Source organism: Suncus etruscus, chromosome 18, assembly GCF_024139225.1.
Source record: "Suncus etruscus isolate mSunEtr1 chromosome 18, mSunEtr1.pri.cur, whole genome shotgun sequence".
In the NCBI taxonomy this organism is placed as follows: Eukaryota; Metazoa; Chordata; class Mammalia; order Eulipotyphla; family Soricidae; genus Suncus; species Suncus etruscus.
In genome coordinates this window covers 55388049-55412882 of record NC_064865.1, presented here as the reverse complement: position 1 = coordinate 55412882, position 24834 = coordinate 55388049, and the positions used below count along the sequence as shown (strand labels likewise).

Sequence of the window (24834 nt, the reverse complement as noted above, 5' to 3'; positions counted from 1 at the left end):
AAAGAGGACATTAGTCGAGATATCAGGAGTCAAGAAGAAATGTGATTAATAAATGCATAGAAGGGGCCGGAGTGGTGGCACAGCAGTGGGGCGTTTGCCTTGCACACAGTTGACCTAGGAGAGACCACTGTTCGGTCCCCCGGTGTCCCATATAGTCCCCCAAGCCAGGAGCAATTTCTGAGCTCATAACCAGGAGTAATCCCTGAGCATCACCGGGTGTGGCTCCCCCCCCAAAAAAAAGTGCATAGAAAAGAGGAGGAAGGAAGGGTACAGGGTAGCTTCATGGAAAGATGATGGACTAACCCAAATTCAGAATTATTGAGCTGTGGGAGTAAGTGCTTATGGAAAGTCTAATGGGGTTAACAAAATTCCTTAAATAGGAAAAATATTCTGTATTGTTTCTACAAGTGCACACCCCCCTCCATGCCTGAGTCTTGCATTTTCACCTTTCTAATATAGACACTGACTCAAAGAGGTGAAGTCACTTGCCCAAGGTCAGAGAAAACAGGAAGTGAAGGTGGGGCTGACCAATCCGAGGAGCCTCACCTTCACTCCAGATCATCTGTATTTCAGGAAAAAGATTTGTTGACTGTGTGGTTGTCTACACAGATTAAAGCAAAAAACTGTGGTGCCCTCTTTTTTGAGATTTTCACCCAGTCAGTGAGAACTTGAAAATAAAGTTAAAAATTAAGCAGCAAAGCCAAACCCAAGCTTTCTGTCCTCGTTTTGTAGGGCTAACTCTAGTGCTGTCTGGTTGTCACGTGGTCACATTATTTATCCTGGTGAAACGGCAGAATTATTTGTAAGACAAGAGGAGGACAGAAATACCCTTTTCTTCAAGGGAGACTTACTGTCTAGGGCTTAAAATACGGGTTTAATGGTGAAGGTAAGTGCTCTTCTTTTTGAGAATGATTCCTAATCAATCATTGATCCATTGATGAAAAGGAACAGTTTGAGGAGAAGTCGGAGGAAGATCCAGCTGTCTGATGTCCACGTGGGAATGGTTTTTGGTTCAAAACTGAAGAGACTTTTTTAAAAAAAGGTAATTGATTCAACCAAGACCTTGAGCAAGTCTTCCAAAGGCCTCTGGTGCTATAGACAATGGTCAAATCTCAAAGGATTCTGTGAGTCCTCAGTCTGTTGAGATGGCTGCCTTTTAGCTAGGGGACAAAAACAAAAACAAAACAAAAACCCTTGATTTTACCTAACAAGGTTTAGATTTGGGGATTGTGACTAGTGAGACATTTCAGATTTCTCTATATATTTGAAATTCTCTCAAAAGAAAAGGAAAATACAATCAATCTTGTGCATAATATTGAAGGCAGGACAAACTTGTACATTTTTAGAGATCCTCTGGTTTTTTGCTGTCGCTAGACAGTGGAGAAAAGCCAGAGATCTTATGGTTGGTGCCTATTGGTGCTGGGTTGGAAAGTCAGGAGGAAAAGGATTCAGTGAAGGTGACCTCATTTGACTTTTATGGAGGAAAATTCTGAATCCAGAACATAGCTAAGCATAAAAGACTTCACGAGAGGGTGTCAGTTGAAATAATGGTGCAAGGGAATATCTACACAGAATTTCTACATATCTCCTTTTATGCCAACTTATGAAGAGCATTTGTTGGCTTTCCTACATTTTGACATACCCCTGCCTTCTGGGATCATCCACCACAGGTGTTCAATATACTTCCTTTTCATGACTCAAGTTATAAGAGAATTATAAGCATGGCAAAAATACTATTGGAATAATTTTTAGACTCTTTGCACTGCTTTTCTGATAGGTAGGAAGGTGACAATATTCCTAACATATAAGAAAGGACTTCTGCCCATGTTTGCTGATGTTTGTAGCAAGGTACATTCCTTTTTTTTTATTTTTATTTTTGGGTCACACCCGGTGGTGCTCAGGGGTTACTCCTGGCTGTCTGCTCAGAAATAGCTCCTGGCAGGCACGGGGGACCATATGGGACACCGGGATTCAAACCAACCACCTTGGGTTCTGGATCAGCTGCTTGCAAGGCAAGCACCGCTGTGCTATCTCTTTGGGTCCGGTACATTCCTTTTTCATACATTTTTGGGTTCAAGTCTAGTAGGTCCCACTTTTAAAGCAAAATTTTAAATTTGATTTAATCAAAATATTTTTTATAGAAATTTAGTTTGTTTGCTCTATGCCTATATTTAATGAAAGTCCCGTCAGTCTTGTGAATGCTTATCACTGCTGTAGCTATGTCAGTAGTACATGATACATTTTATAATATATAATATTTTACATTCAAAAGTGTGTCTTGTGCCTGTTTTCCGACTAGCAATGGCTCTGTGACATAAATTATGCTTATTTTTTTTCCCAATGAAACAATCCTTCCTCTGACATTTATGAACCTTACATTGGTTTATTTAGATTGTTCAACAGCAGAGCAAATTTCATCTCCATATACTTTGAACTTCAGGTTCATGCTCTTTCGAACACATGTAACATTTACTCTGAGTAAACGAGGAGTTTTAACTAACAGAGATGATGCAAGACAGACTGGATATTAGAGAAAACCTAAGAGAAATGAAAAGAACGTTCGAGCAAAAAGCAAGTGCTAGACTAAGAAAAGGGGTGTGTGTGTGGGGTCGGGGGAAAGGCTATTGCTATCATTTTCTTGGTTATGTTATATTACCAAAATTACCAAGTATTGTAATCAGTTATTTTTAACTCTACTGTCTCAATTATTTTTCAGATATAGGCTCTTCTTTTAACATAATTTAAATTCTTTTCTCTTTGATGGTGATTATCCACTAGTTTTGTTTGTTTGGGGTGAGGGTGCAAATCAACCCAATCATATGTGTGAGACATATACTCTGTCCCAGAGTCATAACCTCAGTCAGGATTCACTCATTTTTCAGAAGTGTCCCTCTTACCAGACACTGTTCTTGACAATACTTATAATTGGGTTAAAAATAATTTCACTGAGATAGCACAGCAGATAGGGTAGTTTGCCTTGCATGTAGCCAACCCAGGTTCTATCTCAGATATCCCATATGATAGCCCATGCACTGCTAGGAGTGCACAGAACCAAGAGTAACCCTTGAGCACTGCCAAGTATGACTCAAACAAACAAACAAACAAACAAAAATCATTTCACTGCTTCTAAATGCCTCACTCCTCATCAATTCCATAATTCCAAATGATTCCTGGATCACTTTAGAAAAATAGTTTACAATCCAATATCACAGAAAAGCCCAAGTTTAAAAGAATCTGTGCTTTATTTCTGTAATTATCTCCTGCAAATTAAATAAGACACTAATAATTGCAGGCACAAATTGAACCAAAATTTAAAGTAGCATTGGAAACATTAAAGTTAGAGTAGGAAAGAAAACTGAAGTGATGGGTTTGTGGTGGTATGATTTCAGTTACAATGATCAAAAACCAGTAAATTATTTTCATTTTATTTTTAATGTTCAAAGTTCCAGTTAAAAGAAAATATTTTCGATAGATTTTTTAATAAGAAACAATTAAAAATTCATTTAAAATTGTACAAAGTCCCATCTTGGAATGAGGCTTTCCTATTGTATTTTGTTTGCACTTAAAATATGAACAAACACAAGAAGGAATATTAGCAGAAAAAGCATCTGGTGAGCATCTTTAAAGATACTTTACATGATCCTAGTTCTGTAAATTGTGATTTGATGGCCCTTTTCAAATTTTCTATACAATAGTTTCTCATCAAGAAAATGTACAGGGACCGGAGAGATAGCATGGAGGTAAGGCGTTTGCCTTTCATGCAGGACAGTGGTTCGAATCCCAGCATCCCATATGGTCCCCTGTGCCTGCCAGAAGCAATTTCTGAGCAAAGAGCCAGGAGTAACCCCTGAGGACTGCCAGGTGTGACCCACCCACCCCCCAAAAAAGAAAATGTACACTTAGATAAGAGAATATGAGTCTTTGCCAGTTCCAGAGTTCAGTGTTTAAAAAAATATATTGGAGAGGTTGGTGACAAAGTTTTAAGTGGGATTTAAACTTTGTGTAAACAGTTAAAAAGTTGGCTTCAGCCATGTCTTGAGATCTTACATAACAATGGAAATCCAATAGAAAGAGGTTCAAACTCCAGAAGCTTTCAATTTGCTTGGAAGTTCAAACTCCATTTGCTTCTAGCTAGAATCCAAGTGTCTAGATAGAAACTGAACTATTGATTGTTACCCAAAATGTCAGCAAAACTTGAAAGTGTTCCAAGCCAAAATGTTTCCTAGTCCTGACCTTCTTTTATTATCAACGAGGCCTCTGTTAGGACCCATCATAATAATAATATAAAAAAGACCATTTAAAAACTCAGGGAGATCGTTATTCTCAGAATTCTTATTATTCAGGAAGGATACGTTTTCTTATTGAACAGATGTAAGAATAGATTGTTGAAGAATTTATTTTTTAGGTGTGTTTGGATGGGGGGATATACCTGATGGAGCTCAAGGACTAGTCGTAGCTCTGTGCTCAGGAGTAATCCCAGGCTGTGCTTGGAAGACCCTATACAAACTTTGTGGATTTGATTTAGGGCCTCCTGCATGCAAGGCAAATGTTTTACCTCCTGTATTATCTCTCTAACCTTAGAAAACCGAATGACTAGGTTTAAGTTAAAAAAACTGACAGTGACATAGTATTTAATTTTTTTAAAAAAGCTTTATTCTAGTCAGATTTTTTTTTAATTTAAAAATCTGAAGCCAGAGTGATAACACAGCAGTAGGGCCTTTGCCTTGCATGCTGCCAACCCGGGACTAACCTGGGTTTGATCCCCAGCATCCCATATGGTCCCCTGAGCCTGCAAGGAGTGATTCTGAGTGCAGAGCCAGAAGTAAAACCTGAGTGCTGCCAGGTATGCCCCCTCCAAATTCTAGTAATCTGTGAGCAGAGCAATAAATAAGTGTGCAATGAAATATAAGTCATCTTACTGCTGCTGAGAGGAGGCAATATAAGCATGGTAAACTGATTTTTGTGTGTCTTTAAATTAATTAATTAATTAATTTGTTTGTTTGTTTTGCACTATTTTGTTCCCATAGATAAAAGCCTGCCGTGATCAAAGAGATTCCAGGCAGAGGGAAAGTCCACCACCAAGTGTGGTACCGTTTCCCAAAGAAGTCAAATGGACAAGAAGCCTCCCACCAGGAGAGGTAAAACCACGTGCCTGTTAGCAGGCTGCTTTCTGGGAGAACAGAAGTTCATCTACAGCATTAACTAACCTTGGTCTCCTCTGCTTTCTCTGTCATGCCATCCATCTATTTGTAGAGACTCTTTGGGTATCCTAATAAGACAACTCCATCCCTTGCCCTGTTGGTTTCCTGTCTTAGCTGCATGCACAGGCATGTGTCTGAGTCCCTGTTTGATCTCTCTGGCCCTCAACTCATTCTTTCTTTTTCTTTCTCTCTTTCTTTTCTTTTTTCCTTCCATCCTTCTTTCTATTTTGTTCTCTTTCTTTCTTTCTCTCTCTCTCCCTTTCTTTCTTTCTCTCTCTCTCTCCCTTTCTTTCTTTCTTTCTTTCTTTCTTTCTTTCTTTCTTTCTTTCTTTCTTTCTTTCTTTCTTTCTTTCTTTCTTTCTATCTCCTTTCTTCCTTCCCTCCTTCCTTCCTGTTTCTTCTTTCACTCTTTCTCTCTTTTATTTTTCTTTCTTTCTTTCTCCTTCCTTCCTTCCCTCCTTCCTTTGTTTCTTCTTTCATTCTTTCTCTTTTCTTTTTCTTTCTTTCTTTCTTTCTTTCTTTCTTTCTTTTTCTTTCTTTCTTTCTTTCTCTCTCTTCTTCCTTCCTTTCTTTCTTCTTTCTTTATTCTTCCTTCCTTCCTTTCTTTTTCTTTCTTTCTTTCTTTCTTTCTTTCTTTCTTTCTCTCTCTCTTCTTCCTTCCTTTCTTTCTTCTTTCTTTATTTTTCCTTCCTTCCTTTCTTTTTCTTTCTTTCTTTCTTTCTCTCTCTCTCTTCTTCCTTCCTTTCTTCTTTCTTTATTCTTTCTTCCTTCCTTCCTTTCTTTCTTCTTTCTTTATTCTTCCTTCCTTCCTTTCTTTTTCTTTCTTTCTTTCTTTCTTTCTTTCTTTCTTTCTTTCTTCTTTCTCTTTCCTCCTTCCTTCCTTCCTTTCTTTCTTTCTTTCTCTCTCTTTCTTTCTTTCTTTCTTTCTTTCTTTCTTTCTCCTTCCTTCCCTTCTTCCTTCCTTTGTTTCTTTTCACTCTTTCTCTCTTTTCTTTCTTTTTTCTTTCTTTCTTTCTTTCTTTCTTTCTTTCTTTCTCTCTCTCTTTCTTTCTTTCTCTTCTTCCTTCCTTTCTTTCTTCTTTCTTTCTTCCTTTCTTCTTCCTTCCTTCCTCCTTCCTCCCTTCCTTCCTTCCTTTCTTTCTTTCTCTCTTTCTTCTTTCTTTCTTCCTTTCTTCTTCCTTCCTTCCTCCTTCCTCCCTTCCTTCCTTCCTTTCTTTCTTTCTCTCTTTCTTCTTTCTTTCTTTCTTTCTCCTTCCTTCCCTTCTTCCTTCCTTTGTTTCTTTTCACTCTTTCTCTCTTTTCTTTTTCTTTCTTTCTTTCTTTCTTTCTTTCTTTCTTTCTTTCTTTCTCCTTCCTTCCCTTCTTCCTTCCTTTGTTTCTTTTCACTCTTTCTCTCTTTTCTTTCTTTTTTCTTTCTTTTTTCTTTCTTTCTTTCTTTCTCTCTTTTTTCTTCCTTCCTTTCTTTCTTCTTTCTTTATTCTTCCTTCCTTCCTTTCTTTTCTTTTTCTTTCTCTTTCTTTCTTTCTTTCTTTCTTTTTCCTTCTTCCTTCCTTCCTTCATTTCCTCCTTCCTTCCTTCCTTCCTTCCTTCCTTCCTTCCTTCCTTCCTTCCTTCCTTCCTTCCTTCCTTCCTTCCTTCCTTCCTTCCTTCCTTCCTTCCTTCCTTCCTTCCTTCCTTCCTTCCTTCCTTCCTTCTTTCTTTCCTTGGATTCTACCCAGTGCAGTTGGGCCACTTTTGGTGATATTCAGTCTGAAAGATAGAGCCCAATAACTGATTACTTGAACCAGTGATGCTATTTGGGTCAGATCTGGTAGAACTCAGGGGTCTCCAGAGCCACATAAGATGGTGTATATATGGTGGCTGAGATCAAACTTCTGGTCTACCAACATAAGCATCCTTCTCTATCAGTTTCTTGAGGCTTCTGGCAAAAAGATCTTATTGATTTAGGTGTTTTGAAGCCAACTAGAGAATAAGGAAGGTGGCTTTTTTTGTAATAAGAATGGTGATCTAGGTGAGACTCTCAAAGGTAATAGTTCAAATTCAGCTCTGGGGAAATGCCAAGAAAGCAGTCTCATGGCTGTAGATCTCTCTATTCTCTAGGTTCAAGTTTCTGTTCATTGCGCTATGGCCTGGCTCTCATCATGCACTTCTCGAACTTCACCATGATTACCCAGCGTGTCAGTCTGAGCATTGCAATGATTGCCATGGTGAATGGCACTCAACAGCATAATGGAGTGAATGCCTCTACCCAAGGGCTTTTTGTGGACAATAATCCCATCAAGAAATTTAATTCTGGGGTAAGCATAATGAAGAATACATCTATTGAAAGGGAGAAAACAATTTGAGAGGAAGATTTGGATCTAGGTTCTGTCGAGAAATGAATTTCCAGTGATAAGCGAAAAAGGGTAATAATTCCTTTCTCTTTCAGATATTGTGTACCTCTGTAAGAAAAACAACATTTATTTATTAACATTTTTAACATTTATTAACATTATTAAAAAGAGGGGAAGTATAGGGGAAAATGTAAGATCTACTAAGATGGAATAAATTGCTGGGCATTTTCAGTAAACATCTAGGTACTGTCTAAGAGCATCCTTCTAATTTTTTTTTTTTTTTTTGGTTTTTGGGCCACACCCAGCGGTGCTCAGGGGTTACTCCTGGCTGTCTGCTCAGAAATAGCTCCTGGCAGGCACAGGGGACCATATGGGACACCGGGATTCGAACCAATCACCTTAGGTCCTGGATCGGCTGCTTGCAAGGCAAACACCGCTGTGTTATCTCTCTGGGCCCCCTTCTCAATTTTTGTTTTGTTTTTGAACTGCTCAAAGGTCACTCCTACCTCTGCACTCAGGAATTACTCCTGGCAGTACTCTGGAGATAAAATAGGGTGCTGGAGATTGAACCTGGATTGATCACGTGCAAGGCCAATGCCCTTCCCACTGTCATATTGATCAGGCCCCTTGACTTTATGAGTATCTACTTTTCTCATCGTCTTTGAGCCACTTTACATTTCTTTTTTTGTTTTTGTTTTTTTTTTTTTTGTTTTTTTTTTTTGTTTTTTTTGGGGGCCACACCCGGCATTGCTCAGGGGTTACTCCTGGCTGTCTGCTCAGAAATAGCTCCTGGCAGGCACGGGGGACCATATGGGACACCGGGATTCAAACCAACCACCTTTGGTCTTGGATTGGCTGCTTGCAAGGCAAACGCCGCTGTGCTATCTCTCCAGGCCTGCCACTTTACATTTCTAAAGTTTTGTATTACATGTGCTTGCTTCGGTAGCACATATAAAACAGTTTTGCAAAACAAATACTCATGCAAAATATTCTTGCCCAAGACTCTGAAAATAAATTTTCTTTTCATGGAAACTTTCTTATTTCTCTCCTCCACCTGCCTCTCAATTGAATAGAATAATATTGCTATTTATTTAAACTATATTACATCACACTTCGTGCTTATATGTATGTGGTTCTTTGATAATCATTTGAACCACTAAGGACATCTTAAGGAGTTCCTCTCTAATCAATGAATTAAGTAACAAAATATGTTTATATGTTTATTAAATATTTCTATGAGAAGATGATCATACCCTATTTTAGCATTTTTCTTTTCAACTATCCCTTTCTGCATATTTCTCATGCTATCTTGTGCTTTTGTTGGAACCAGTTTGCCTTTTTTGGGGGGTTGGACCATCCTTGCTGTAATCAGAGCTTACTACTCCTGGCTCTGCACTCAAGGATCACTTTTGGGGTACTCGGGACCATGTGGGGTGTCAGGAATCAAACTTGGGTCTGCTACACTCAAAGCCAACATCCTATGTGCTGTAGTGTAATGATTTCTCTGCTTCCAGATCTTCTTTACTTCCTTCTTTCATTTATACTTTTGTGCTTCATACAGGACACCTTCAAGTTACCATAACTACACTTGCTTTGCTACGTTTCCTCTAAAGTGAGGTTCTATTTCACGTGCTCTCATAAATTCCATCAAAGGCTTGAGACTGCAGAGGTGCCTTTGCTTAAGCAACTCAGAATCCCTGTAAGATTATCATCCTTTGGTATAGTTCCAAATGCTGCAAGTTCACTTCTGTTTGGTTCTTTAACAAATATACATTTTCCATTTTCTTAGCATACAAATCATAGCCATTTTACAAATGGGTCAATATCTCTTCTTTCTGGGACTGCCCCAAAATTTCTTCCTCTTTTAATGTCCCATTTTATATACGTTCATCTTAAAATTTGAAGTCTGACATTAATTTTATATACTGTATTGCTTATAGTTAGCTGAAGTAGATAAAATATATTATTTTATATTTTATCTCTCTAATTTATACATTTATGTCACATATCTAATGGGCTACCAAAAACAATTCACTTGAGCTACATCAGAAGAATATGTGATGATTTGTGTGCTGTTACCCTCTGCCCATGCCATATACTAATCTCACCCACATGGTGAGACCCTCCCACAGATTGGAGGGGTCTGTGGATGGTAATTAAGGGGTTGCCTTTGGGGAGGGGAGAGGCAGATGCAGGAAAGAGAGAGACTGGACACAGGATGGATGCAGAGTAGCAGGAAAGAGGCAAGAGGCTGCTTAGGTTAAAAGTCATATGCACATGGCGGTTAAGGCCTTGTAATAAAGCTGGATTTCTCCTGAAACTTCAACTGACTGCTGTGGATCATTTCTTTGCTGTCACCCTGCACCTAAAGATAGACTTGCTGGCCGAAGGGCTGCAGGTGCCAGGCCAAGCTGAGAAAGGCCTCACCATCCACACCACTAGGACTTTATCATTAATAATGAATACAAAAGTGTGCAATATACATTTTAAGAAGTCATTTTTTTTGCCATGGAAGACTATAATTCCTTGATTTTTATTTTAGAGACTAATTTTTATGAGCATTCTGTAAAGTTGTACTTTTCTTATTCTTTGAAATAAGAATCAACACATCATCCAGCTTTGTCAAGAGAGAGTTCTAGAAACTCTTTCACAGCTCTCTCAATGGTTGCAGTTATCTTTGTAATAGCTCTGTCAAAATCGTTGAGATGTTGGTGACAATATCTCTCTTTTTATATACATCCCTATCATTCTAATGTTGTAATTTCTTCTCTTTTTTTTTTATTTTCCTCTGAGAGAAGTAATTCAAAGGCATAAGTAGTTAGAAAAGTTTGGAAAAGTTAAAAAAATAGAGAAAAATAATATTTTATAGTGGGGCCCATCAACCCCATTCATTAGCTCTGGCTAAAATCAAATTTCTATAAAAATTTTTTCTTTTTGTTTTCCTCCCTCTTAGGTCTCTGTATATGAATGGAGCCCAGAAACTCAGGGCTTCATCTTCAGCTCCATCAACTATGGAATAATATTGACTCTGATCCCAAGTGGCTACTTAGCAGGAATATTTGGAGCAAAACAGATGCTTGGTACTGGCTTGTTGGTCTCTTCCCTTCTCACCCTCTTTACACCACTGGCTGCTGACTTTGGGGTGATTTTGGTTATTGTGATCCGTACAGTTCAGGGCATGGCACAGGTATAGAGGTGCTTTTTCATTCTAAGTGAAAACACATTCTTGAATTCTACCAGAGATGAAAGAACTTAATGATTTTTATTTTAGGGAATGGCCTGGACAGGTCAGTTTACAATTTGGGCAAAGTGGGCTCCTCCACTTGAACGAAGCAAGCTCACCAGCATTGCAGGGTCAGGTAAGTAAATAAAGAGATAGACATATAGAAATATGTATCTATGTATATATACTTAAATATACATAGACCTCACCTCTGAAATCTGGTTTACCATATCAATTCATTTTTTCTATAAGAAAGTTTTTCTTGGGGCCAGAGTGATAGCACAGTGGTAGGGCATTTACCTTGCATGCAGCTAACCCAAGATGGACTTGGGTTAGATTCCTGGTGTCCCATATGATCCCCCAGTCCAGGAGCAATTTCTGAGCGCAGAGCCAGGAATAACCACTGAGTGTCACTGGATGTGGCCCAAATACCAAAAAAAAAAAAAAAAAAAAAAAAAGATTTTTCTTTAGGTCGAAGGAAAAAAGAACTTGAAAATTTTGCACACAAAAATTTGAATGCAAGACAGTGACATAACAAATATGAAAGATAAATCCACATTATAAAAGTCACTGAAATTCAAAAGCAGAAAACCCCATTGGCATATAATCATAAAAACTTTGTAGGAAAAGTTCCATAATTAAGGATTTGCATAAGTAGAAAAAGATCAAATAGACTTTATAGATCAAGTTTGCTGTATACCAGTGTAGCAAAGATTAAAAAGGGGAAAATTAAGACTATTAGAATTCAGTGTGGTAAGGAAATCAGGCCAGAAGGTATATTTTTAAATCTTGAGTTTGTTTTTCTCCACCTTTTCAGGGTCGGCCTTTGGGTCCTTCATCATCCTCTGTGTCGGGGGACTAATCTCACAGGCCTTGGGCTGGCCTTTTATCTTTTATATATTTGGTGAGTTACTTTCTCTTAAATCTTAGAACTTCCAACTTGCAGGCATTTGCTTTGATTCTGGTTTTTCTCCATCATCGACATCCTTCTCAGATGGGGAAGAGTCCCTTTAAGAGAGGATAATTAGAAATGTTGACAATGGGGAGCCTTCGCCTTCTAGATGACATAGTGGCATCTTCAGAGAAATCAGAGAAAGCTTGTTTTTCTATAACCCAAGTCTCTTCTGTAAACCTCTTGCCTCTCCAAGTGGAATGGCCTAATAGTTGCTCTTAGGGACTAGTACCCAAAAGACCACACAAAGTACTCTGCATCAAAGAATTTTATTTAGCACAAGTCAAGCAAGCCAAGAGTCCAGATGCTGACTGGTCAGGGTATTTTCTACAGATGAAGTGACTCCAACTGTTATACCCTAAAATCACCAAGTTCAAGAGTTTCTGTGGGCACCTGAGGCCTATTGGTTGCCCCTATTTGGAGCAAGCCTATTCCTGGAATTTGTGTGCTGCCAACCCCCTTTGTTCTTTTCTTTGAATTGACTGGTAATTGGGGGTCTCTCTAATTTAAGTGCAAGATAAGTGCATCTTTTAGGCAGACGGATGATTGTGCTTATGGGTTTTGCAGATGCTTCAAATTGGTCTTGGGCTATCATAACTTTCTGCTGCTAGATCTCTCCGTATGTGGGGCATTTGCAGTTACAGGTGTTACAGGTTGTGTATGTACAGATGTTGCCAGTTGGCCTAAGGGTCTAAGTTATAGTAATTTCTCCTCAAACTCTGCATATCTCATTAAAATGGCCGATTTGCTACTATGATGGCTGTACTATAGCTGTTTGGTTACATATTCAAGTTAATTTAAGTTTGCCCTCTTCAGTTGCCACATATAGTTAAGATATCCAAGTTGGCTAAGTGACCTTGAAATGTGTTATTATATTTTATTAAATTATTATCTTTAAATTATAAATCTAATTTATAATAAATTATAAAATTAAATTATAATTATAAATAAATAATATCCTTAAATTATTGTGAAGAGCGCTTAGGATAGGATTCAGAATAATAGTACAGAGAGTAGGGTGTTTCCTTGCACATGACCAACCTGGGTTTCATTCCCAGCATCCCGTGTGGTCTCCTGAGCCTGCCAAAGTAATCTCTGAGTGCAGAGCCAGGAGTAACCTATGAGCCCTGCTGGGTATAACCCAAAAACCAAAAAGCAAAGAAATCCCTAGTTTATTACAAGTGATTCATGCAAATTTAAATTTAAATGTACCTTCATGTATAAAGATGTCCAAGATTGATCTGATCAGATTCAGTTTTTCTGTCTCTTTGATGCTTACTAATATTCCCCCTATATTAGTAGATAAGTATATATTTCCCCTTCTCCCTCTCTACCCAATTGTGAGTTACTTAAAGTAATATATGCAATCTTTTCATTTTTTTATCAATGTGGTGTCATCTTAGTGCCTCACAGATTTAGATAGATGATAGATAGATATAGATAGATAGATAGATAGATAGATAGATAGATAGATAGATAGATAGATAAATCCAGTAACTAGAAAGAATTCAAATTTTTGTTTTGTTTTGTTTTTTTGGGTCATACCCGGCAGCACTCAGGGGTTATTCCTGGCTCTACGCTCAGAAATCACTCCTGGCAGACTCGGGGGACCATATGGGAAAACAGGATTTGAACCACCATCCTTCTACATGCAAGGCAAACGCCTTACTTCCATGTTATCTCTCCGGTCCCAAGAATTCAAATATTTGAGTATCCAAGTTTTTAAACATAGACTTATTTTCATGGCAAGTCTCAGTAATGAGGCAAGCTTCAATTTTCTAGTTACATTCAAATGGAGTCACTAGTGAATGCTACTCAAGAGTCATGGAATCCTACTTTTCATCTATATATGCTCGCCAGATAGTCAATATTTATTCTGCAAATCTGCAATAGATTATATTGTTTAACTACAAATAATATTGTCAGGCCCGGAGAGATAGCACAGCGGCGTTTGCCTTGCAAGCAGCCGATCCAGGACCAGGTGGTTGGTTCGAATCCCGGTGTCCCATACGTTCCCCCGTGCCTGCCAGGAGCTATTTCTGAGCAGACAGCCAGGAGTAACGCCTGAGCATCGCCAGGTGTGGCCCAAAAACCAAATATATATATATATATATATATATATATATATATATATATATATATATATATATATATATATATATATTGTCAATTACAGAGGCATCAATTTTTTCTTATCATCTTGATTTTTTAGCCTATTGCCACATACATGCCTATTTCAATACATGTCTTCCAAAGCATGACAATAATTAGCATGTTAACAATTTCTACTATGACCATTGAAATCTTAAGACTAATTGAAGTCCTAAACTTGATAACGGTGGGGGGGGGGTTAGAAGGAGATTTAGAAGAGGAATTGACTTGAAGAAACTGGATCCTAATGATAGGACAATCATAAATGGATGTGTGTGTTTAAAGAGACTGATGGGCCACATCAGAGGAAATGCTCATCACAAATCTACATGAAAACTAATTGCATCATGTTTCCCAGGTAGCATCGGTTGTGTCTGCTGTCTGCTGTGGTTTACAGTGATTTATGATGACCCTGTGCATCACCCCTGCATCAGTGTCAGGGAAAGGGAGCACATAGTATCCTCATTGGCTCAGCAGGTACCGTGCATTCTTCTAATCTGTGGACCATGCAACAATGTGTGGTGTGTGGGGCATGGCATTGGACTTCTAGGAAAGTTACCTGTTTTGCCTGTTCTAATACTGATGCTGATTTCATATTTTCTTTCAGTCCAGTTCTCCTAGACGTTCTGTTCCCATCAAGGCGATGGTCAGATGCCAACCACTTTGGGCCATTTTCATTGGGTTTTTCAGCCATTTCTGGTTATGTACCATAATCCTCACCTATCTACCAACCTACATCAGCTCTGTGCTCCATGTGAACATTAGAGATGTAAGTATGTTTCAAATACATCGCTGAACATGAGAAGGAAATAGAGGGAAATAATTCTATGCTGACGTCAGGCTTCACCTTGGTTGGTCTTTAAGGAGACACTAAACTATGATTCCCATTACAAATATGAAAATAGGGGCACATCTAGAGTAGGAATCTCTTGAATGAGACAATTATTACCATATTTTCCGGTGTATAAGATGTCTTTTGAAACCAAAAAAAGTCAACTGAAAAGCGGGGGTCGTCTTATACGCCGAGTATATCCCGAAAAATGTTTCAATATGCCGCTCAATGAAAATTGTCTGAATATTGCCACAAAACGAGTTTTCCAACTCTATCCAGCACCAGTCACTGTCAGGTTGATCAGACCACCTCTCTAACTCAGCCAATCCAAGCAGGCTTTTGATGTATGCAAATGAGACAATGTTCTGCACCAATCACTGCAAGGCAGCTCAGACGGCCTCTTTAACTCAGCCAATCCAAGCAGGCTGTTGATGCATGCAAATGACACAATGTTCTGTACGGAATCTATACTGTCAAAAGCCTGCTCAGATCGGCCAGAGTCAGAGAGGAAGTCCATGACAGTATAACCTTTGGACCTCTGCTTGTTGTGATTGGCTCACTGTGGTACATACAGTTGCAGCACAGGAACGTTCTGTCTGATACAGCGAATATAGGCCTAAACCTATGTTTTAACTGCAAAATTAAGGGGTCGTCTTATACGCCCAGTCGTTTTATACTCGGAAAAATACGGTAAATGGTAGAACTACAACAAGCTCTTAACCACTTTGCTACACTGCCACCCTTACTGATTCTTTAATTTACCATAAAAATAAATGCTGCTTTTCTTTTCTTTTTTATTTTTTTTTTTTTTTTTTTTTTTTTTTTTTTGCGGGAGCACACATGATGACGCTCAGAGGTTACTCCTGGCTATGCACTCAGAAATAACTTCTGGCTTGGGAAACTATATGGAATGCTGAGGGATCGAACCACAGTCTGTCCTAGGTCAGCCGCTTGCAAGGCAAATGCCGTATCGCTGGGCTACCACTCTGGCCCCCAAATGCTGCTTTTCTCTGGAAACATATATGAAGAAAATGCTGGCCTTCTTCCCTGAAAGAGTGGGTTTTTTATGTATAAATAATAATGATTTCTGGAAAATAATTCAAAATTTCAGGGGTTGGGAGTATAGCTTTTGGTAGAAAATGTATCTCTGTGTAATCCACTATGCAAATTCCCTTTCTTTAGAGTGGTGTTCTGTCCTCCCTGCCATTCATTGCTGCCTCAAGTTGTACAATTCTAGGAGGCCAGTTGGCAGATTTCCTTCTGTCTAGAAATCTCAGATTAATCACTGTCCGGAAACTCTTTTCATCCCTAGGTAAGAGTGTGGGAATGGTGTTGGTTAGTCCATTCCTCTTTCTGCTCAAAGTCTGTGAGGATTTCTGATGGCTTGTCCTCATTTCTCAGGACTCCTCCTTCCATCACTCTGTGCTGTGGCCTTACCCTTTGTGACTTCTAGTTACCTGGCAACCGTTATTTTGTTAATACTTATTCCTGGGACTAGCAATCTATGTGACTCAGGATTCATCATCAATACCTTAGATGTGGCCCCCAGGTAAGATCTTTACCTGCCTTTTTCCTCATCTAGTCTGTTCCTTAGATGATAGGCCCTACAATTCCTTTCTGTATGTTGCTGCTGTGCACTGAGTGATTATAGGATAAGGGCAAATAATTCAAAATGACACCAGTGGGTCTTGACCTGAGGCATTTTAAAAATAATTTAGTTTTCATTTAGATCATGATTTACTATTGTGTACAAACTAGATTTCCAGGCTTACAAAATTCCAAGACCAATCCCACCAGCAATGTCAACTTCCCTTGACCAATGTCCCCAGGTTCCTTTCCTCCCATTCAGCCTGCCTCCATCATAAGCAAATGTTTAAGATTAATTATTGTAGTTTGGTTTTCATGCTTTAGTATTGATGGCTCTGTGGTTTACCTGAGGCACTTTTCAAACAACAGTTCCCAATCTTGGTTCTTAATCATTTGGGTGAAAATCTTTCTAAGTCAGTGACCCCTATCAAATACCTTTTCCAGCTATGTGTAGTGAAAAGAATACATTTCTATTTGTTATAAGTTTCAAAGTAAATATCAACTATCAGGAAGGAAGGTACTTGTCAAAATCCTAAGTGAAATTATTCTGATATTTCAACACATTTTATATACACAACTATATATGGTTGTCATTGTCCTTATAAGGTGTATAAGAAAGAAATTTGAGGATAAGAGATTATATAGAATGTCTAAGTCCATATAAAGACAGACTGGAATTAGAACCTCAGAATTTTGTCCAGAATCTATTGTCCTGCCTCTTGCATAAACTGTCTGTCATGCTATGTAGTCATGGTGGGAATCTGGACTTCTGAATTGCTTTCCAGTTGTTAACTCAGCAAAGCTATAATTTCTGGGCTCGCAGACAGATGAATATCTCTATTTAGCTGTTATTAAGCAAAATAACTTTACCATTAGAGTTGAACAGCCTTAAAGCTAAGTAAAAATCTAAGCTTTCTTCTCTATAAAGTGACCTACAAAATTATCTCCCCACAGATATGCAAGTTTCCTTATGGGAATCTCAAGGGGATTTGGGCTTATTGCTGGAATAATCTCTTCCACTGCCACTGGATTCCTTATCAGCCAGGTGGGGCCAGTTCAAACATCTGTGGGTGCAAGTATTGTTTGTTAGACACTGAGGTAACAGGGTCGGGGCCTCTGCTCTGGAGAATCTTGTGATTTGATGGCAAGAACAAGCATGAATGTCAACATATTATGCAAGCATGACACAAAATCATTCTCTGATTTAAACATGAGGTTTCCCCATAAAAGGAAAAATTAAGGTGAATTTCTAAAAATAAATAGATAGAGGTTGATGAAAATGAGTAGGTCAGGCAAGGAAAATAGCATGCATGATTTTTCTAGTGTAACAGAAGAAAAATCACAAAGTAAATAAAACAAACCTCTTAAGGAATCATTAGAGATAGAACAGAAAACACTGAAAGAAGAGATTGTGCTTTCTTCTGACTAATTCCAATTTTAAAGAAATTATGAAATGGAAACACAAAATGTCCAGAGGTGAGAAGAGAATGCATATCATGTTTTCTCAGTGTCTAAAGAGGGCAGGTAGAGAAGATGAAATGGCAAAATCAGACTGAAATGAGAGAATCAACTTACTGAAAAAAAATATAATAAATTCTCAAGATATTTCTCTGTGATCTAGTTTTCAGGATAATTATTGACTCAGATTGCTAGGAATGTGCCTTGATGACAACACCAGATAGTACTGTGTCTTATAAAACCTCGGTGAAAGGCTCACACAGTTAGTCATGTCAAATTTACACCTAAGTGCTCAGTTAATAGGATGTTGTGTTTGATATCAGGACCCCTAAACAGAACAGAGAGAACCCAAGAATGAGATATTAAAGATGTCATTTAAATTTAATTTGAACTAAGAAATTTATTTTCATAGATGACAAAAATTCAACCTTTTAGAAAATCATTACTGTAAGCTAATTTATTGGGGCTTCCAGAGCCAGAGTGATAGCACAGCAGTAGAACATTTGCCTTGCTTGCAGCCAACCCAAGACAGACCTGGGTTTGATTCCCAGCATCCCCTATGGCTCCCCAAGCCTGCCAGGAGAGATTTCTGGGTGCAACATCAGGGGTAACCCCTGAGCTGGATATGGCCCAAAAACCAAAAAAAAAAAAAAAAGGTCCACATCCCAACTCAGAATCCATTTCTCAATGTCATGAAACCTTTCTTATTTATTTATTTATTTATTTTTGTTTGGGGGCCACACTCAGTGATGCTCATGGGTTACTCCTGGCTGTGCGCTCAGAAATTGCTCCTGGCTTGAGGGACCATATAGGACACCGGGGGATCAAACAGAGGTCCATCCTGGGCCGTCTGCAAGGCAAATGCCTTACCACTGTGCTATCGCTCTGGCCCCATTTATTTTTACTTTTTATTTTATTTTTTGGCATGAAACCTTTCTTAAACAACTTAAAAACTTAATAGCTATTGTACAATACTCACTATATTCTTTTCTATCAATGCAATTGTACACAAAGTAGATAAAATTCTAGCCAAAGAAATGTTAAGGAAAATGATTCTGTGTTTTCTATCCCCAGGATTTTGTGTCTGGATGGAGGAATGTCTTTTTCCTGTCTGCTGCTGTGAATGTGCTCGGCCTGGTCTTTTACTTCATATTTGGACAAGCAGAAATCCAGAGCTGGGCCAAAGAGCGGCCCCTTACCCGTCTCTGAATATACAGAATTGCAAATATAAGTGTAGGATAGACCATTAATTTTCTAACTTTTTTTTTTTTTTACTTATTGTCATTATTCCTTTATATTTTTCATCATAGACTCAGCATTTCTCAACTCTGGTTTTTCCTCCTGAAAATTCCTAAAACCTGACAATGAAGGTGCCCTACTCTGGAGATTTTGAATGAATTTTGAAATCTGAGGTTGAAACTAGAAAACACTAATTTTTTGATACTGTTCAGGTTTCCTACCAGACCTTTGGCAATTTTGATTGAACTGGAAATGTCTACTCAATTTCTAGAAATTTCAAAGAGGTTTTCTCTTTGGAAATTACTGGATATATAAAAATTTAAAAGTACTCACTGATAAGTACCATTAGCGGGTGATTACTTTTAGACACTATGACTTCTCAGCCTTTTGGCTAAGATCAAGTATAGTATAGATACTGAGGACATGTGTTGAGAACTGCAGCTATATATGTTATAAAGCAGAGTATAGAAGAAAAATATAAACTATAATCTATTGAATTAACCTTTCTATTATTTTTATATATTGTGAAACATTTGGGTGCTTATTTATGTAGTTAAATTCTATTAAAATGTACATGCTAAAATTTAATAGAACATTTTCAAATTATTTAGAGGCTTTTGTTTATAATGGGTAAAACAGATGTTCAATAACTCTAGTTAAGTTCCAGGAGTATATAAGGTCGGGAGTGACTAACAGATTAAATGAGATTAACGGATTATCAGGGGAAAGAAGACAAAATCCACAAGCCGAGACTTGGGGAAGAATGAACAGGCAAGGAAGCCACATGGTCAGCTCCAAAAGGGAAAATGAAATACTCTGGACTTTGTAGTGAAAGAGACCATGGAAAACAGATACTTTCAAATGAAACAAAGATTTCTGCAGGAAAGAAGACAACTGGAAGATGAAACAAAGCACAGAAAGAGAACACATGTCAGAAAAGGTTCTTTTCAGGTAGAAGCAGATTAGTTGACCTGGTTTAAATGTTCCTCAAATTATCTAGTGGCCAACATTAACCCCAAGAGGGATTCATCCTACCTCTTCACACTTACAACACATCCTTTAGGCTGTCTACACAGAGTTGTTTCCATCTCTCTACTACATTTCAAGAAACCCTTCTCATATTTTTAAATCCAATAGAACCATAAGGGTAGAACTTTAGACTCACTTAGCAGAAAGAATCTCCCAATCAGAATCAACAGATAACCCGAGAAGGTGCTTTAAAAGAAAAACAACAAATTGTTAGGTCCAGGGCGGAAGTAGACTCTGGCTTTGCATTCTGGGTATTTCTCATAGAGAGAGAAAAGAAAAGGAGGAGAGAAAGGCAGATTATTTAACAAATAAAATTGCCTGGGCAAGTTAGTTGAAAGAGAAGGGGAAAAGGCAGTGACCCTAAAAGAACAAAGGACAAGTGTCTTACACAGAGACTTCAGAGAAGAGAAATTCATTCTAAGTAAATATACACAAAATGGTTCGATTGTTTTAGACCTTTGAGAAATACAAACAAAGCTATAGTGAGACACCGCTACACACTCAACACATTGACTAACATGAAAGAAGATGAGAATCAGCAAATGTTAGCAAAGAGCAGGAGGCACTGACACAGTCACAAACCATAAAAGTAAGACTTAGAAGTTCTGGAAACTGCTTGGAAATAGCTTCTAAAGTGAAATTTCGATATTCATATGTGTTGGCTAGTCCCCTTAAAAATTCACCTGTTCCTCCATAAAAAAAAAAAAGATGCACAACAAATGTTTGTAGGAGCAGTTTCCCAGGGTTCATTAAAAAACAATTAAATTGGGGCAGGAGAGATAGCATAGAGGTAAAGCATTTGCCTTGCATGCAGAAGGTTGGTGGTTTGAATCCCTGCATCCCATATGGTCCCCTGAGCCAGCCAGGAGCAATTTCTGAGCATAGAGCCAGGAGTAACCCCTGAGTGCTGCCGGGTGTGACCCCAAAACAAAAACAAAAAATTATCTAGACATGAGTAAAACAAGAATAAGTAAATTATGATCTAGTCATTCATCCTGAGCATCATCAGACTTCAATCTACAACAGCTGATTAGATCTCAGAAACAGAGTGAGAGAAACATATGTAAGAAAAAAAATACTTTGTTTTAAAATTTTAAATAGTTTTTAACAATTGGTACAAAAATATATTACAAATGAAATTAGAAGGGCTGGAGAGGTGGAACAGTGAATAGGATGGTTTTGATCCCCAATACTCCATATGGTCCCCTGAGCTCACCAAAAATAATTTCTGAGCATAGAGACAAGAGTAACCTCTGATCATTGCCTTGGATGGCTCACAAAACTTTAAAAAGAAAATTATAATCAAGTTGAAAATTTCCCTTCTTGATGCAGGAATGTTTAAGTTTGGTTTCTTAGGAACTAGTGACACCTTCTTACTTGACTTGGGTGTTAGTTGCATGAGTGTTTTGACTCTGATAAAGCTGTTCATTTATGGGCCAGAAAGATGGTTTAGGTCTTGGAGGTAACATGCTTGCCTTGCACCTGCCTGACCCTGGATCCAGCCTCAGCACTATATATGATCCCCTGAGACTACCAGGAGTGATCCCTGAGCAAATCCAGGTGTGCCCCACTTCTCTCTACAAAGCACTAAAAAAGTGTCCATTTTTGATTCCTACACTCTTTTGTAAGTAACAATAAAACACCTATTTAAACACAATCTTCCTTCCATTTCAAAAATTTTCTTCTCCCTTCAGTTTAGGCCTGACAAACAGTTGGGAAAGTATTTTGCGCTCTCCTTTCACATTTTTTCCTGGTTCTCTTCTCTTCTTCCTTCTACATCAGAAAGAGGGACAAACTCTGTTGCCACTTTTCTTTCTTTCTTTTCTTTCTTTCTTTCTTTCTTTCTTTCTTTCTTTCTTTCTTTCTTTCTTTCTTTCTTTCTTTCTTTCTTTCTTTCTTTCTTTCTTTCTCTTTCTTTCTTTCTTTCTTTCTTTCTTTTTCTATTTTCCTTCCTTCCTTTCTTTCTTTCTTTCCTTCTTTCTTTTTTCTTTCTTTCTTTCTTTCTTTCTTTCTTTCTTTCTTTCTTTCTTTCTTTCTTTCTTTCTTTCTTTCTTTCTTTCTTCTTTCTTCTTTCTTTCTTTGTTTCTTTCTTTGTTTCTTTCTTTCTCTCTCTCTCTTTCTTTTTCTTTCTTTCTTTCTCTTTCTTTCTTTCTTTCTTTTTCTTTCTTTCTTCCTTCCTTTCTTTCTTTCTTTCCTTCTTTCTTTTTTTCTTTCTTTCTTTCTTTCTTTCTTTCTTTCTTCTTCTTTCTTTCTTTCTTTCTTTCTTTCTTCTTTCTTTCTTTGTTTCTTTATTTGTTTCTTTCTTTCTCTCTCTCTTTCTTTTTCTTTCTTTCTTTTTTCTTTCTTTCTTTCTTTCTTTCTTTCTTTCTTTCTTTCTTTCTTTCTTTCTTTCTTTCTTTCTTTCTTTCTTTCTTTCTTTCTTTCTTTCTTTCTTTCTTTCTTTCTTTCTTTCTTTCTTTCTTTCTTTCTTCTTTCTTTTGTGGATCAAATTCTAATTTCCCAAACAGGAAAGTTAAAGAGTTTCCCAAGAAGCTTCTGGAAGCATCAGTTGCCATGGAAAGTGAAGGTCCAGCATGATGAGGATTTGGGACCACCTACTCCATTGATGCTGATAGGAGATGTCCTCGGACCAGATATTAAGCAAATATATAATCTTATTTTTGTCTGTTATATATGAATTATACTGCTGCAGACGCCAGCGCCTCTAAGCAGTTTCTTCGTGGAGTCCGGGAAACCTTCACGGGGAGAGAGTGGGAACACGAAGTGGGCGGAAAGATGGAACAATATTGTAGAAATGAATTACCACACACAATGCATGGGGACTTGCGTCTAGGAAGACGAAGACAAATTTATTTTTTGAGCTGGGTAACTTTATTTTTTGAGCTGGGTAACTTTTAAGGGGTTAGCTCTGGAATGCGGGGTGTAATTTTGGAGATCAAAGAAAGTGGGAGATGGTCAGGGAAACAGAATGAAATACCATGGCTAAAATCTACATATTAAAGAACCAATACTGAAGGTGAAAAGAAGTTTCTGTTGTGGGTTAGCTTTGTTTTGTGTAAGCAGGAGAAAGCAGGTAATTTTCAGGGAAGTGGGAAGAGAGAGAAATGTTTTAGAGTTTTGGGGAAAGACTGAAAATTGCTTTACTCCTGAGCTAAGTTTTGGAAAAAACATGATCTTGGCTCCAAGGTAGCAGAGATCACAGAGAACTGGTCAGTGGGAGACTTTTGGAGGGATTTGATACTGTGCTTCTTTGTTAGAAAGAAATATTGAGGCCTGATTTCTAATAATGGTCAAAAATAAAGAGAGAGATAGTTACAGCCACGTTTAGAATTATAGTCAAACAATCCATGCGAAGGGTCAACTGATTTTGACTACTCTAACCGGGCCTTTTTGGCAAATAATTCTTTTTCAGGAGTGCAACACTTCTGATGTGTGCCCTTCCTGAGTGGGGTGTAACATTATACTAATAATTTTCCTAATTTGCAGCAGTGTTCTTTGTTGTCATTATTAGTTGAAAGCCTCAGTTTTTACAACCATGTAGACTTTAAGTCATTTTTGTAGGACAATTCTTTGTAGATTTCTCAATTTTTTTCATGATTCTGAACCTCTTCAGCAGTTTCTATTATTTACTTCCATTAATTTTAACAATTTGTTATATTGTAGACGCAACCATTTCATGTTCATTTAAAGTGTTTCTGAAAAAGCATGTATCTTTTAATTAAATTATCCTTTATGTACCTTGATTGCATCTGAGGTTATTTTATTTTTTTTATCAATATTACCTCCTATGTTCCTTAGTTTGACTTTTATAAATTTTGTTTTGAATATTTAGTTCATTTACTTTCAATTTTTTTTTTTTTTTTGTAAAAATGGTTAAGACTGGGGCCGGCGTGATGGCGCTAGAGGTAAGGTGTCTGCCTTGCAGTGCTAGCCTAGGACAAACCGCAGTTCGATCCGCCGCTGTCCCATATGGTCCCCCATGCCAGGAGCAAATTCTGAGTGCATAGCCAGGAGTAACCCCTGAGCATTACCGGGTGCAACCCAAAAAAAAAAAAAAAAAAAAGGTTAAGACTTAGGGAGGGCCTTCTTTGTTTATAGGAAAGTTTCTTCTCAATTGTTTTCTTCCTTGTTCTTTTTTTTTTTTTTTTTTGATTTAAAAAAAAAAATTTTTTTTATTATTTTTTTGGGCCACACCCGGCGTTGCTCAGGGGTTACTCCTGGCTGTCTGCTCAGAAATAGCTCCTGGCAGGCACGGGGGACCATATGGGACACTGGGATTCGAACCAACCACCTTTGGTCCTGGATCGGCTGTTTGCAAGGCAAACGCCACTGTGCTATCTCTCCGGGCCCTTCTTCCTTGTTCTTTTTATTTATTTATTATTTGTTGTTTGGATGCCATACTGATGGTGCTTGAGGCTTACCTCTAGTTCTGTGCTCAGGGATCACTCCTGACAGGACTTGGGGGACCATATGTGATGCCAGGGATCAAACACTAGCCTTTTTTCTTTACCCTGGATCCATAATTTTACTAAAATCCAAGTTCATCATCCCATTCAACTGATACTTTCTTGAGTATTATGAATCTTTCAGCTAGTAGCCTTAAGTATTTGTATCGGTGTTGTTTCAATTTGTAATTTTCTTCTACTTATTAAAAATTCCTCATACACTTATATGCATACTAGATAGATACATAGATAGGTATTATATGCATATTATTATCTATCTTCAATTTTCTGCTAATGTTCATCATTGTATGTTTCACTTCATTTCTCCTTTTTTCCATAGAGTTCTCAGTGCTGAAAGAACACAAATATATTACCTAAGGTCTG

The 24834-nt window shown here is 37.9% G+C and overlaps 1 protein-coding gene across 2 annotated transcripts; it reads left to right on the top strand.

Annotated features, from left to right (window-relative positions):
• Nucleotides 1–1830: 1830 nt before the first annotated feature.
• Nucleotides 1831–19058, top strand: SLC17A2 (solute carrier family 17 member 2). 2 transcript variants are annotated; one of them, XM_049764972.1, is made up of 12 exons: nt 1831–1848; nt 5028–5138; nt 7302–7498; nt 10488–10721; nt 10806–10893; nt 11575–11661; nt 14219–14337; nt 14468–14629; nt 15875–16004; nt 16094–16241; nt 17234–17324; nt 18812–19058. In XM_049764972.1, exons 2-12 carry the CDS (start codon nt 5111–5113, stop codon nt 18944–18946), a joined length of 1419 nt encoding a protein of 472 aa, XP_049620929.1. In that variant the 5' UTR covers nt 1831–1848; nt 5028–5110; the 3' UTR covers nt 18947–19058. The 2 variants fall into 2 exon arrangements, with proteins under 2 accessions (XP_049620929.1, XP_049620928.1); XM_049764971.1 differs by lacking the exon at nt 1831–1848 and adding an exon at nt 2578–2595.
• The last annotated feature ends 5776 nt before the right edge of the window (nt 19059–24834 follow it).

Bases quoted from the DNA above. Each gene is read 5' to 3' on its own strand.
- SLC17A2 (XM_049764972.1), top strand. From the start codon at position 5,111: ATGGACAAGAAGCCTCCCACCAGGAGAG. The intron at 10,722-10,805 runs GTATAGAGGTGC...TTTTTATTTTAG, and splicing joins CAGTTCAGGGCATGGCACAG to GGAATGGCCTGGACAGGTCA. The intron at 17,325-18,811 runs GTGGGGCCAGTT...TTCTATCCCCAG, and splicing joins CTGGATTCCTTATCAGCCAG to GATTTTGTGTCTGGATGGAG.